Source organism: Neofelis nebulosa, chromosome 18, assembly GCF_028018385.1.
Source record: "Neofelis nebulosa isolate mNeoNeb1 chromosome 18, mNeoNeb1.pri, whole genome shotgun sequence".
NCBI lineage: Eukaryota > Metazoa > Chordata > Mammalia > Carnivora > Felidae > Neofelis > Neofelis nebulosa.
Window position 1 is genome coordinate 43,409,407 of NC_080799.1, and position 14,602 is coordinate 43,424,008.

Here is a 14,602-nt window from a genome sequence, read left to right on the forward strand (position 1 = left end):
ACAGTACAATCTTACTGCGTGGCCATCACACCCTGAAGGAGCCCCGGGACGCCAGCAGCCACTTGCCCCCCCCCCCCACCCCTGTCTCCTTTTGCAAACAGCCTCCACTCTCTTCCTGTCTCCATGGATTTGCCTGTACTGGACGTTTCGTGTGAATGGAATCATCTAATAAGAGGCCTTTTGTGACCGGCTGTTCTCACTTTTCAGGGGCTTATCCACGTTGTAGTGTGGATACTTAATTCCCTCTTTTTTTTTGGCCAAATAACATCCATGTGTTGAAGCCCTGCTTATTGAGACAGCCAGGAGGTTTCTGAGCAACAGAGTAATGCCATCAGTGGTGGTTTCTGGAAGGTGTTGCTGGCAACCTAATGCAGAATGCACCTGAATGGGGGTGGGGGGGTGGGAATGAACCACTGCAGCCATGCAGATGCCGATGGGGTCCGCCAAGGGCAGGGCCAGCCAGGCAGGGGGTCCTCAGGAGATGTGGGAAAGGCAGCGACGGTGGGGCCATCACCTGAGTGTCTGGAGGACGTGGGGGATGCAGGGACAGCTTGAAGGCGACTGGGAGAGTGGTATGTCCATCACTGGGGGCAGGAAGCCCAGAGGAGGAGCTGTTCTGGCAGGGAGGGGTTTTCCTGGCTCAGAGACACGCCGCCCCCCCCCCCCAGCTCCAGCATTCCCTCTTATTTATTTATTTATTTTTGGGACAGAGAGAGACAGAGCATGAACGGGGGAGGGGCAGAGAGAGAGGGAGACACAGAATCGGAAACAGGCTCCAGGCTCTGAGCCATCGGCCCAGAGCCCGACGCGGGGCTCGAACTCACGGACCGCGAGATCGTGACCTGGCTGAAGTCGGACGCTTAACCGACTGCGCCACCCAGGCGCCCCCAGCATTCCCTCTTAAGAACCTTTACTGCCTGGCCCCTCCATCGCATGCTTTGGATGGATGCTGGCCGGACTCACTGTGCTCAGTCCCTGACCTGCCCTGTCCCCACCGCTGCGCAGGAGCCGGAAGGGATTTGACATTGCCCTCAACTTGCTCTTCGCCATGGCGTTCCTGGCCAGCACGTTCTCCATCCTGGCAGTCAGCGAGAGGGCCGTCCAGGCCAAGCACGTCCAGTTTGTGAGCGGTGTCCACGTGGCTACTTTCTGGCTCTCCGCTCTGCTGTGGGACCTCATGTCCTTCCTTGTCCCCAGTCTGCTGCTGCTGGTGAGGGCTGTGCGGTGCGGAGACCCTCCCCTGCATGTCCCGGGGCCCTGCCTTGGCGCTCCTGCGCAGACCACAGGTCCGCGCTGGCAGCTCAGCCCCAGTTCTGGGACGCTGGCTGGGAACCCCGCCGGCAGCACCCCTCACCTGTGTCTGCACCCCCAGCCTTCATCCCACTGTGGCGGGCAAGGTCCGGGCGCGGGGCGCCCTGGTGACCGCTCCAACGGCAAAGGGGAGAAGGGGGGGTATCATCGGGGGGGGGGGGGTGGTCCCGGGGCTGAAAGCCACCCTGGAGACAGGGCCCCCAGGCACCGCCTATCTCTGTGCTGCCGCAGGTGGTGTTCAAGGCCTTTGACGTGCACGCCTTCACGCACGACGGCCACATGGCCGACGCCCTCCTGCTGCTCATGCTCTACGGCTGGGCCATCATCCCCCTCATGTACCTGATGAACTTCTTCTTCTCGGGAGCGGCCGCTGCCTACACGAGGCTGACCATATTCAACATCCTGTCGGGCATAGCCACCTTCCTCGTGGTCACCATCATGCGCATCCCAGGTGGGAGCCTGGAGACGACCCCCCAGGTGCCCGGGGGCCAGGTGGCACCAGTGTGGCCACTGGGCCAGGCCATACTCAGGCCCTTCTGCCAAAGGTGGTCCCACTGGGCCGGCAGCCAGCGGCTCTGCCTGGCGGTTTCGGCAGGGGGGGAGCGGGCCAAGGAGGAGGGGGCTTCACCCAGCTGGGCACCCAGCCCGCACACCCTCCGGATCTGCGGGCCTGTCCTGGGGGCGGGTGTCCTGCATCCCTCAGCGCCCACTCATCTGTGCCCTTCCCCACAGCGGTGAAGTTAGAAGAGCTTTCCAGAACCCTGGACCACGTGTTCCTGGTGCTGCCCAACCACTGTCTGGGGATGGCCGTCAGCAGCTTCCACGAGAACTTTGAGATGAGGCGATACTGCACCTCATCGGAGGTCGCGGCACACTACTGCCGGAAATACAGTGAGTGTCCGGGCCCCGCGGCCGCCCCTCCCCACTCCTGCCTGGCTTGTTCCCACGGAGGGGCTCCTTCCGCAAGACAGCCCGGGCTCCCGCAGTCCTGTGCGCTGCCTCCGGGCTGCGCGCCTGCCTTCACGGGGCCACCGCCCAGTGTCTCTGTATCTCAAATCTTCCTCTGCCTTTCTCTTGTAAGGACGCCTGGCGTTGGATTCAGGGCCCTAAGCTACACCTGCAAAGACCCTTTTCCTAAGTGGGGTTGCGCACAGGTTCTGGGCGTTAGGACGTGGACGCGTCTTTCTGGGGCCACCTTTCAGGCTCCCACAGGCCCTTCCTGTGCCTGGAGCTGTCTTCGGCGGTGGTAGCTGTCACCACTGTGACCATGGCAAGGCAGGGAGGAGGTGTCCCATCTTCACATCCCAGTGCCGTCCCCAAGGGAGGAAGGGGCGTGTGAGTGAGCCAGGGTGTGACCCGGTCACTTGTCACGGGCACCCCTCACAAGGTAGAACTGCCCTAAAACGCGGGGAGTCCCCGGGGCTTCTGAGGGGCAGTGACAAGGATGACAAATGGATCCCAGGCCTTCGTGGCCTCTGTCGAGGGGCTGGTGTGCAGGTGCCCGTGAGCCCAGAGAGGGGCTCAGGCCGGGACCTGGGGCAGGAGAGCTCTCCGGGGCCGGGCTCAGCGCTCACTCCCTCGCCCGCACAGACATCCGGTACCAGCAGAACTTCTACGCGTGGAGCGCCCCGGGGGTCGGCAGGTTCGTGACCTCCATGGCTGCTTCCGGGTTTGCCTACCTCAGCCTGCTCTTCCTTGTTGAGACTGACACGCTGTGGAGGCTGAAGACCTGCCTCTGTGCCTTCCGGAGGAGGCGGGCGCTGGTGAGTGGGTCCCGGGCACTCCCCACGCCTCCGCCGCCACGGGCCCGGGGCTCAGCCACCCGGCAGGGTGCAGGCGTCCAGGCCCTCGTGTCTGCCACACACACCCCACCCCACAAACAAAACCCGCGGGACCGCACTGGGCACACACGTGAACCCAGGGCGAGGTGGTGCTCTGACATGAAGACCCCTCTGGGATGGACTTCGCGTCCACGCAGTACAGCCCCCCACCCCCTCAGCCAAGTGTCACGGCTTTCGCGGTGCGTCCTGCACAGGCCTTTCTCCTTGGCCGTCAGCCTCTCCTCAATGCCAGTGTCAGCCCCGGGCCCACCCAGCCATCCTTGTGAAAGTCCTGAGTCCCTTTATGAGCAGTCTCAGAGACCCCCATCCTGTGTCCCGTGGAGAAGGACCTCCTGAGCTGGAGCTCACGGGTGCGGTCTTTCTCTGGAACGATCAGACAGAAGCGTACTCTCGGACATCAGCACTCCCCGAGGACCAGGATGTGGTGGACGAGAGGAACCGGGTCCTGGCCCCCAGCCTGGAGTCCCTGCTGGACACTCCTCTGGTTATCAAGGAGCTTTCCAAGGTAAGCCCACCCCCCCCCCGCCGCCCCTCACTCCCCGGGTTCCGCCCCTGTGCCGCTGCCTCCAGGCCTCAGTGCCCGTGCCCCGCAGGTATACGAGCAGCGGACGCCCCTGCTTGCCGTGGACAAGATCTCCCTCGCGGTCCAGAAAGGAGAGTGCTTCGGCTTGCTGGGTTTCAACGGAGCTGGGAAAACCACGACCTTCAAAATGCTGACCGGGGAGGAGACCATCACTTCTGGGGACGCCTTTGTCGGGGGCTACAGCATCAGCTCGGAAATCGGGAAGGTGGGTGTGGGAAGACGGGGCACCCTAGAAGCAGGGATGGGCTCGTTTCTGGCTCACAGTTCACAAGGCAGTGACCAGGAGCCAGAGCGAAGCAAACAATGAGGGGGAGACAGGACAGGAAGAGAAGAGCCGCCCCCCTTGTCCTGGCCGGGCTGGCAGCCAGGTCCGGGCTCTCTCTGAGAAGCCTCTCTCTGGACCCGGGCACGTAGAGTTCACAGCGGTCTGCAGCCTGTACGCACAGATTTATCATAGTGGTGCCCTGGGCTGTTCAGACCAGGCATTGCACCAAAGCCGGGTAAAAGTTCAGCACCAAAGCACACTGCTAAGAGCACCGTAGAGCCCGGTGCTCAGTGAGGAGCCCTGGCTAAGATCTGTGAGCCCTGAGAGCATGTGACCCGGCTCTGCAGAGGGCATGCTGTGTTCCCTGGGCTTGGGTCTCGGGGCCTTGCCGGGTAAAGGGGAGAAACTGAGGCCTGTGCCCCCCGTGGCAGGGGTGTCCCAGGAGACTTCTCCACGTGGGGCCAGGTGAGGAGGATCCAGGCTGCCCTCCCACTGCCTCTACCGCTAGGGATTGGGTGGAAGGTTCTGTGTGCCGAGGCGAGGAACAGAGAAGAGTCCGTGCCTGGCGGCGACTGCGTGTCCTGGGAGCTTCTGGTCTGCCCTGCTCCCAGAGCACAGCCCACACCGTGTGGAGGAAGGCCTTCCTCTCCAGACCCCAAGAAGCCCCACACAGTGTTTTGGGGCCCACGAGCAGTGCACACACACCAAGAAACCAAGGCCCGTGCCTAGAACCCGCACATACAGGTGCCCACAGGAGACGCAAGCCCACTGCTTGAGCTGTGCAGCCGCCAGGCCCAGGTCATAAAACGTCTGTGTTTGCCACGCTGAAGGGAATAGGCGAGCTTAGAAACATACGTGGGCAAGAGAAAACCATAAATGTGACCCACAGGCTGGGGAGGGAGGGGACTCTTGGGTACATCCAGTCTGAGTTCCGGGGAAGGTACTAACTGACGGGGCAGTGGCCGAGAGCATTCCCAGGCCGACTGAACACAGGTTCTGGAAGCCTAGAAATGGCCAGGAAGGCGAGGAGAAAGAAATCCCGTGTCTGGGATCCACGGTCCCCCGCCAGCCACAGTGGTCCGGGAGAAGGTGCCAGCCCCAGGGGGCCCTGGCTCTGCTGGACGGGGCCCGCCGCTCAGAGCCCTGCCACCGCATCACCTGACTGGGTGACAAGCCACCCTAAAGGTGTCGCCAGCAAACGTGCCCTCCATCAGAGAGAGAAGAAAGGAAGGCCCGCGACACGTTACATGCCTGATGGGTGGATGAGCCGTCGCACGGCAGATACTCTCACGGCGACGAGCGCATGTCCTCACTACCCCACCCACGCGCCCGTGGTCGCCTAGGCCACGGCCCACCTCTGCGCCATCAGTGTGGGGTGGCAGGTGCGCTTCCCCGAGCCGGCCAAGCGCATCCCGTGTCCCTGACAAAGCGCAGCATGCTGGCCATGAGCCGTGGCCGGCCATAGACACACCTGCTGGGCGGAGCCTGGGGGACCCCCCTCTGACCTGCCGCGTCTTGCCTCCAGGTACGGCAGCGAATCGGCTACTGCCCCCAGTTCGACGCTCTGCTGGACCACATGACGGGCCGGGAGACGCTGGTCATGTACGCCCGGCTCCGGGGCATCCCCGAGCGCCACATAGGCGCCTGCGTGGAGAACACGCTTCGGGGCCTGCTTCTGGAGCCTCATGCCAACAAGCTGGTCAGGACGTACAGGTGTGCCTGCGCTCGGGTCCCCTTCCCTGCCCCACGTCTGCCCAGGGCAGAGTTGGAGTCTCCCTTACGATAAAGCGGGGGGCAGCCAAACGGGTCGGGGGCCAGAGCCCATACCCGTTGATGTGGCTTTGAAAGGGGACTGGGGGGCATGACCCAAGCAGTGCCGGGTGGAATGGGGCTGCCCTGCCCGTTCCCGCTGCCCGGAGGCAAGACCACTAGTAAGGCGGCGTCGGGCCCCGGTCAGGCCCCCTTAAGTGCAGACGGTGTGTATGCTGACCACCCTGGGCACGGCTTTCTGTGGGGCCTCTGACACTGCAAGGTCGGCTTCGCAGGCATCATGCTGCCCTCATTCCTGTTCACCTGGGGCACCCAGCAATCACTGGGCCCCGTCCGATGCTGGGACATGGGGAGCCCGTGCTGTCAGCCTTGTCTCACCCCACCCTCTCTGCCCCCAGTGGTGGCAACAAGCGAAAGCTGAGCACCGGCGTTGCTCTGCTCGGAGAGCCTTCCGTCATCTTCCTGGACGAGCCGTCCACCGGCATGGACCCCGTGGCCCGGCGCCTGCTCTGGGACACCGTGGCACGGGCCCGAGAGTCGGGCAAGGCCATCGTCATCACCTCCCATAGGTAGAGCCGGGGTCTCTAGGGGTCGATGGAAGAGCCAGAATGGGGACTGTGGAAGGGGTGGGTTGGGTGGGGCCGGGTGGACAGACGACCAGCCAGCAGCTGGTTCAGAATCTGTGAGGAAAGTCCCCGGGCTTAACTGTGTGGGCCACCCTCCGAACACGGGAATCGGGAACAGCTCGATCTGGCTGACAACACCGGCCCGCCCGCATGAGCCTTTGACGTGGGAGGCAGGCATCGGCGCCCCCGGCCCCGTGTCAGACCTCTGCCCCTCTCCCCAGCATGGAAGAATGTGAGGCCTTGTGCACCCGGCTGGCCATCATGGTGCAGGGCCAGTTCAAGTGCCTGGGCAGCCCACAGCACCTCAAGAGCAAGTTTGGCAGCGGCTACTCCCTGCGGGCCAAGGTCCGGAGCGAAGGGCGGCAGGAGGCCCTGGAGGAGTTCAAGGCGTTTGTGAACCTGACCTTCCCAGGTGTGTCTCCGTGCCTCATCCCTGCCGAGTCCCGGGCCCGCGACCCCCGGGAGGAGGGCCGTGATTCCAGGGTCCCGGGCGGCTCTCCCCTGGCCCCCACAGCTCGGCCCTCTCGGGGACACGGTGTCTCCTTCGTGCAGGCAGCGTCCTGGAGGATGAGCACCAAGGGATGGTCCATTACCACCTGCCCGGGGAGGACCTCAGCTGGGCCAAGGTGAGTGTGGGCCCTGCCAGCACAGCTGGGGCTGGGGAAGGCCCTTCCAGGAATGACTCCTTCTGTGGCGCCTCTAGGCTCCTTCCAAAGAGGAGAGTCACTTTCTGCTCTAGCTCTCACCCCCAAATCCGCTAGATCTGGAGGTTCACTTAAGTCAGAAAAAAAATTGGCGTAAAAAAGGAAACTGACCCGCAAAGAGGATATATGTTGCCCAGGGTCACGCTCTGAGCTGGCAAGATTGGGCGAGGCCCCGCCCCCTGCCGTGCGGCACAGCCCCCTGCTCCCCAAAGGGCTGGCTGCTCCCTGCAGGTGCTCCGGGGACCAGGCTGGGGCAGAGCTGGGACCTCTGGGAGCCTTACCGCTGCCGTGGCTGGGGGCCTCGCACGCCAGCCGAGGAGCCCACCCTGGGCTTGCTGGCAGCAGCCTTTCTGCTCCCACAAGGTGTTTGGTGTCCTGGAGAAGGCCAAGGAGAAGTACGCGGTGGATGACTACTCTGTGAGCCAGATCTCCCTGGAGCAAGTGTTCCTGAGCTTCGCGCACCTGCAGCCGCCCACTGAGGACGAGGGGCCCTGAGGAGCCGGCAGGGGCGGGGCAGGCGGGCGCCCAGGCAGGCGTCCCCTCCCTCCCGGTTCATCTTACCCTGCACCTTTATTTCCAATCACTATTTTCTGTAACGGACACGAGAATCGAGGCACAGTAGGGACCGGGCCTCGGCGCCGTCACGCTGCGAACCGGCACGCAAACGTCCATGTCCGAGGCAGGCGCCGAAGCCCCTCTCTGGAACTCGGGGCCCGGCCAGGAGCGGTCCAGCAGCCCGCGCGGGCACGCCTGGGGGTCTCTGGGCAGAGAGCCGCTCAGGAAGGGGCTGAATTAGCTGAAGTGCTCGCGACGAGAGCACGCGGGACACCCCCACGGTCGCACATGGCACGGAGCCTCCCCGGGGGTGAAACGGGAAGTCTGCCGGGCAGCGGGCAGCAGGGCTCGCCAGGTTGCCCAGAGCGGAGGGAAAGCCGCCCGTGGCCGTCCACGACGGAGGTGCTGGCTGTGATGAGGCACCGCGGCCTTGGCTCCCGGGGGGGGGGTCCTGGGAGTCACTGCGCCACACAGCCCGGGCGCCGCGCCCAGCCGGCCGGCCCCATCCCACCGGCGTCTTCCAGAGTCAGCTGGGGCCGGGGGAGAAGGCGGTCCCTCGTCCCGAGACGGGCTCCCTGAGAAGCCGCCCGCCGGAGGCCGGCCGGTGCCCGGGGCGGGACCGAGTGACTGTCTGTGGAGGGATGCACCTACCGCGTGGTGACTGCAGAAAATAAAGTCTGGGAGGGAACATGGCCACGTCTGTGAGTCACACGAGATGGGGGTCACGGGCCCGGTCACGGGCCTCCCACATCAGGTTTCACACGGACAAAAAAGCAAGAGCTTGTTTCTGCCAGGTACGTGGTAACTTCCAGAACTCACCACCAGGAGCTGGAGGAATAAGCCAGACCTGCCAGTGCCGAAGCAGGTTAAATGGGCACCTGACAGACCCTTGGTCTACACGAGGAAGCGCGAGTGCAGCGGGGCAGAGGGGGAAGCTGGGGGGGGCGGGGGCGGGCGGGGCTCTGACTCGAGGGCCCCTTGTGGGTTTTAGGCCATTTTCAAGAAGATTCTTCCTCCACATCAGCTCCCTTTTTATTTATACTCTTATTTCTTGACGGTTTTCTAAATGTCCTTTTGAACCCTCCCCCCCCCCCCAGAATTCAGTTTTAGGGAAGGCCTGGCTCATCACTGTGGCTCCTTCAGGAGTTTCCCGTTTGCATTTTTACTGGCCTCTGGAGGTCTGTGAATGCTGCCCGTGGCCTCCAGCTCTTCTGTTCCCCCTGGAATTCTTTACACCATCAGCATTTAGTTCCACATTATAAAAAATAAATTCGGGGGTCGGTGTGGTCTAAGATGAGCCCCACAGAAGGCGTGTTCTGGGAGGTGGGCCTGTGGCCCGACACCAGGCCTGGCGGGGGGGGGGGGGGGAGGGGGGGCAGTGGGAGGAGCATAGAGCTTGGCAACTGCAGTTAGGGAGAAGGGACCCCAGGAGCAGCAGGAAGGGGCACCACTTTTGGGGTCCCCGTGGCATCCCCAAGTCATCTGCAGGGCTACTGGAAACCTAGCAGTAGAGCTCAAGGAGCCGGGACTGGAGCCCACCTGATTTGGTTTGAACTGACGCAGCTCCGGGCCCAGGGGAGAGGGGGAAGGACCACGGACACCCCGACAGGAGAGCTGGCCTGCTTCATCCCCGCCAGCCCATCCCGCTCTCCCCCAGACCCTGGGGCCCATCTGCTGGAACCCTGCCCCTCCCCAGCGTGTCCGCAGACCCAGAAGACAAGGTCGCACCTTGCCTACCCCGTGGGCCTGGTCGGGGGCTCCCGAGGGGCGGACACCGACGTGAGGGCCGAGACCAAGCCTGTGTAAGATCCTGCCCCATCCGATGGGGTGGCTTGACCGAAACACAGACCGTGAACTGCCCCTCGGCAGGACACCTGCACTCAGAGGTTCGAGGGGGCCGCTCCACAGGGAGGGTGGGGCAGCCCCTGCTGAGGGCAGGGCTTAGGCCGAGCCCCATCCACTGCTTTCCCTGTGGGGAAAGAATGCCAGGCAGCAGGTCACAGGGCCAGGCGACCCCACCCCCAGGCCCCAGAAACCACTCCTGCGGAATGGAGACTGCAGCTGGCTTGCTGTGCACATCAGAAGGCCCAGTCCCAGCAGCTTTGAAACCAGACAGGCGTTTATTTCTCGGTCAAGTACAAAGTCCAGAGACAGTGGTCTGGGTGTTGTCGCCGACAAGGCCTCGGGAAGCCGGCCTCCATCTGCCTGCTCTGTCCAGGTGCAGGCCTCCCTCAAGTTCTGTCTGAGGCTCCAGACAGAAGCAGCAGGGGGACGGGAGGAGGACACAGCTCCCGGATGTTATGTGCTTCTGCGTCCACGTTGTTGCACAGAATGCAGGCACATGGCTGCTCCAGGGAGAGGGAGCCGGGACACAGGATCCTTTATTTAGCCGGGTACCCCAGATAAGAGCCAGGTCCCAGGACACGACCCCAGTCTCCACCACGACTGCAGTGTGCAGGTTCGCATCCTCAAGGGGTCCACAAGTGTGCCTTCGTGGTCCACTTGAGCTGGCGAGACCCCACCTCACTTAGGAAGACCCACAGGCTAGCAGAAATGACCCTACCCTAGGGCCCAGCCCCTGCCCCCCATGGTGTCCCTGACCCTATGGTCGCAGGGACACAGAAAAACAAACTGGACAGGTTTTTTTGCTGGGCAAACGCCAATCCAGATCTTCAATCCAGGACTCCAGGAGGAGCCAAGGTCACCTCAGTCTCAGGGACCTTCAGCCCTGTCTCACAAAGCAGCTGACAGGACCAGGGCAGAAGAAGGAGTGAGCCAAGGCCAGCAGCTGGAAGGAAGGCCGGAAGGCTGGTCCAAGGGCGGCCGCAAGCTGCCTGGGGATGACCACACATCGCAGGTGGGAGAGGAGCCAGCCCGTCCGGTCCAGCCTGGACCCACGTGAGCCCGGGCTGAAGTCAGTCAGTCCCTTGACCACAGAGACAGCAACGTCCCGGTGCCCCAGAGCAGTCAGCCCGGACACCCATAGTGCCAGAACCTGAAGGTGAGGGGGGAGGTTTCCGAGAGGCCAGCCCGGGGCTAGACCACCAGCCAGGGCAACAGATTTGGCGATGGCATCTGCAGGACACCCCATGCCAGCTGCTGTTCGGCTCGCTTCTGGGAACCAGCACGACACCGATGGTGTAGGCCAGCCAGGTCCTCTGAGACACCCCCCCCCCCGCCCCCGCCCCCACAGAGACTGGTCAGTGAGAAGGGAGGGCCACCTGTGCTCACCCAGACCCTGTGGCCCTTACCAATACACCAAGGGACATTCCTGGGCAGACAGCTTGGGCTCTATCTGGACCCAGAGGGGCTCCTGCAGCAAAGAGGTGGCCCCAAAACCAAAGTCAGGATTAGGCTGCTCACTCCACCCCTCAGCTGAGGCAAGCGGGCCACGTGTGATATCCCACTCTGCAGACACGAGGTGCCTTCCTTGAACTCCGTCTCAGGTCCACCTCCAAACCCTGGGAGGTTCGAGTCCCTGAAGCCTATCTCCCTTTCCCAAAGGACAGCAAAGCCCCTGGGGTCCCTGCACGAGGGAGCTCAGGGCAGGTAGGTTGAGAGGCTGCCTGAGAAGGCATGACAAGGCAGAGGTCTCGACCCCGGCAGCCCGCCCAGGAGAGCACCAGGAAGCGGGGTGCTGGGCCCTGGAGTCCCATCCCCACCTAATAGGCCCACGTGGTGTTGTCCTCAAACAGGCACGAGGAGCTGAAGCTACGGGGTCGGGCCCGGGGAGCGGGGGCCCTGCCTTCCTTCCTCAACACACAGGGCTGCCCAGGCCCCGCTCCTGGGGCCCGGCCTACACCACACAGAGGCTGGCATCAGACGCCTGCAGGGTTGGAGAAGTCCCAAGTCGGCTGGCTGTGGATGGCACAACGTAGGTCCTAGGAGCAGGGCCAAGCCATCTTGGCCCCAGTCGACACTGCGACACGGCCCACAGGTCCGCCAACGATGCAGCGTACGAGCTCCACTGCTCCGCGCCCAGCTGTGACCGCCCCGGCTCAGGCACACTATCCTTGACCTCCCTGGGGCAGAAATGAACATGGGGCTTTGGGCATGAAAACCAGCACAAGCCCCCAGCTCACTGCTCAGCCACCCCCAGGAGAGTCCAGAGTCACCTGCTGGCAGGGAGATGGGAGAGGTCTCAGGACCCGACAACCCACACCTTAGAGGCACAAGCCTGCAGCCAGAGAGGCTCCCCACAACTCCAGACCCTCGCTGGCTGTCTGACCCTTTAAGGCCCAGCCTGGCCACCGAGAAGGACCAGCCAGTGCCTCTTCCTGGGCTCCTGAAGGGGCTGCAGGCTCTCACCTCCACAGAGAGACCCAGGCCTCCTCTTCTAATGCCTCCCTCAAGGCCACCGAGCCATCACCGCCTCCCTGACTCCACCCACTCTTCTGTTCTACCTGGCCGGGCCACCCCTGCCCTTGGTGCAGGGACTCTCAGCGGTAGGTAGGAGTCCTTTCTCGGGGATGCAATGCCTACTTGAGGCTCCCGGATGGCGCACTGTGACCTCCAGCACCATCCAGACTACCACTAAACCCTCTCCGTGTCCCCGGTCACCAACCTCCAAGGGCAAGCACTGCAGAGGCCCACAGAAAACGAAGGCAGAGGGAATATTCTGTCTTGACAAGGGTACGTTTCCAAATGGAGAGCAGTGCCACATGCCAGCAGGTGGCCCCCGACCCTGGAAGGGAAGGGAGGGGCTCAGGACACTGGCAAAGCCTGAAAGATGCCTGTGGTATAGTGCTCCAGGCCTGGGGCTGGCTGCCCAATGCAGTCTCCAGGAGCCCTGCCCCACCCCCCTCCACCAAACCTGGCCAAAGGCCTCCCGAGGTCCCCAAAGGACGTAGCGTCCCAGCCCTCAGCCCCCAGGGCCTCAGTAAGTTGGCACAGGGGTGTAAGAAGGGTGAAGCCAGAACTCCTGGAAGGCCAGGGGGCAGGCGGCCTCCAGATTTATTTCCTTATGTTTCTTCTGAACACATTCTGTTCATCTTCAAAACGGCAAAAGATGCTCAAATTTTAAAGCTCAACAGCTGATAACACACTTGGTAACAAAAATCAGCAATATTTAGAAACAAACTTGATTAAATTCATGTGTATGAATAAATCATGCTTTTAGATTTAACATAAAACGTGTTAAAATTTATATGCATGCCAAACTATAGCATTCCGCTCATTTTTTAAAAAGTAGCGGGGGTTGGCTGCCCGGCTGGATTATTCCCACCCTTGCCAAGGTAGGGTCGCTGGCCCACTCCTTCCCCACCTAGGGTGCCGGTGCGGCCCTGGGCATGCAGTGATGGTGGCCCCAGGATGTGTGGGGCTCCAACATGCTGCCACGGCCACCCTGTCTCCAGTGCTGACCCTCTGGGCCCCTTGACGGCTGCAGGGGAGAGCCAGGGCTGCCCTCTGTTCCACTCACTCCTCCGTGTGTGGCCATGGCAGACGTGACAATGACAGTAGAGAATTCAATGCTCTAAATGCACCCCCACCACGCCAGGGCAAATCTAAATCCAAAGGGAGGCCCCTGCACCGGACTGACTGCCTGCCTGCCAACACATCCCCCCTAGGAATGTGTTGGTGCCTTAGCAGAAGGGACACAGGAGGGGGCTGCTCCTTCCGGGCTCCCTTTTGTCCGTGACTCTGAGACGCCCCCCAGCCCGGGGTGAAGGTGTTGGGGCACAGCTGACAACCTCCGGATGGGGCCAGATTGGCTGGACAGGGAAAGGCACCACCATCCACAGGCTGGGAAAACCACAGAGCGCAGAGAACAATGACGTGCAGACAGCGTCTGCAGCACCAACCGTCTGGTCACCAAGCTGCAACCTGGACTCCCCTGTCCTTGTCCTAGCGGTTAGTCCGTCTCCAAATCACAGTGGTTCCTTTCTCCAGAAAGATCCGATTTCGATCTGTTCCCTTCTCTTCCTTGATGCACCTACCTGTTCGGACAACGTCTGGGGCGGGGTGCACCTTCCTTGCTCCCACCAAGGGTCATGCAGTAACAACCGCTTGCCGGACACGGGTGGGGGAACGCTGGCGGCCCCGTGGGGAACAAAACCCGAAAGCGCTAGCTTCTTTGGCGCCGGGTTTTATTCTCCCAGCCTCCTGCCTGGGCCCGGGCCACTGCTTTGCCAGAAGGCTGACTGCCTCCCTGCCTGCGCTGTTCACCGGCCAGGGTGAAGAAGCCTCGGCGCCGGATGTTGCACATCCTCCACGTCGCCCCACCACCGCTGAACTCCACCTTCGTAGCCTGGCCTGCGAGCCGCCACACTGGCCTCCCCTCCCTTCTTGCAACGCCGTAGCGCGGCTATTCCCTCTGCCGGGCGCCCCCTCCCCTTCGGGTCTCAGCCGCAGTGTCACCTCCTCGGAGGCGCTTCCCCCTCTGCATCCTGTCTTCTACCCTGATGTTAGCTCCCAGTTCGTGACGGTCGCACTGTCCCCCGTCTAGTCTCGGAACCCGGCCGAGCTCCGTCCGCGCAGCAGCGGCGTCCGCACGGTCACTCCGCCCACCTTACGTGGTTTTTAACCGCACGAACCCAGCCCCGCACCCACTCAGGCCCCTGAGCCGCCTGAGCCCCGCGGGACCCCCCACGGCCCGCAGCCAGAAGCCGGAGCGCCCGCACCGCCCTCGGTCCAGCCGCCGGCCGCACAGCGTGCGAAGCACGGGGGTCAAGGGTGGCGCGCCCGGGCTATCGCCAGACCCGCCGCCTGCCCAGTGCGCACGCGCGACGGCTGGGGCAAGGCCGCCACTGCGTTAACCCCCTCCGCGCCGCCCCGGGGGCTGCCCCCACGGCGCGGCCCTGCCGACCGCGGTCCCACAATCGGCCGGCCCCCTGAGGCGTGCCGCCAGCCCCTGGCAGTCCCAGACACCTCCTCAGAAAGGGAGCTAGAGCAAGAGTCGCCGACGCGGCTCGCCAAAAACGGCCGTGGCCCTTTAACATTCCCCTCGC

General features: G+C 63.2%; 1 protein-coding gene and 1 long non-coding RNA gene across 7 annotated transcripts in view; one reads left to right on the forward strand and one right to left on the reverse strand.

Annotated features, from left to right (window-relative positions):
• Positions 1 to 8,347, forward strand: part of LOC131500650 (phospholipid-transporting ATPase ABCA3) — a 46,154-nt gene extending 37,807 nt beyond the window's left edge. Inside the window, exons 23-33 of the mRNA XM_058709932.1 lie at positions 1,006 to 1,210; positions 1,543 to 1,762; positions 2,044 to 2,202; positions 2,902 to 3,074; positions 3,529 to 3,657; positions 3,746 to 3,940; positions 5,526 to 5,713; positions 6,169 to 6,339; positions 6,618 to 6,808; positions 6,949 to 7,022; positions 7,464 to 8,347. Of these exons, the coding sequence (XP_058565915.1) occupies positions 1,006 to 1,210; positions 1,543 to 1,762; positions 2,044 to 2,202; positions 2,902 to 3,074; positions 3,529 to 3,657; positions 3,746 to 3,940; positions 5,526 to 5,713; positions 6,169 to 6,339; positions 6,618 to 6,808; positions 6,949 to 7,022; positions 7,464 to 7,595 (1,837 nt within the window). The 3' untranslated portion in view covers positions 7,596 to 8,347. The remainder of the gene's footprint in view (positions 1 to 1,005; positions 1,211 to 1,542; positions 1,763 to 2,043; positions 2,203 to 2,901; positions 3,075 to 3,528; positions 3,658 to 3,745; positions 3,941 to 5,525; positions 5,714 to 6,168; positions 6,340 to 6,617; positions 6,809 to 6,948; positions 7,023 to 7,463) is intronic.
• A 1,406-nt stretch (positions 8,348 to 9,753) lies between these two features.
• Positions 9,754 to 14,592, reverse strand: LOC131500659 (uncharacterized). Of its 6 annotated transcripts, none has more exons than XR_009256404.1 (3): positions 13,592 to 14,566; positions 12,220 to 12,339; positions 9,754 to 11,677 (listed from the first exon to the last, which is right to left on the reverse strand). It is a non-coding gene; the product is annotated as an uncharacterized LOC131500659 (long non-coding RNA). The 6 variants fall into 6 exon arrangements; XR_009256403.1 differs by having other exon boundaries at positions 12,292 to 12,339; positions 13,592 to 14,564; XR_009256405.1 differs by having other exon boundaries at positions 9,754 to 12,339; positions 14,013 to 14,592.
• Between the last annotated feature and the right edge of the window lie 10 nt (positions 14,593 to 14,602).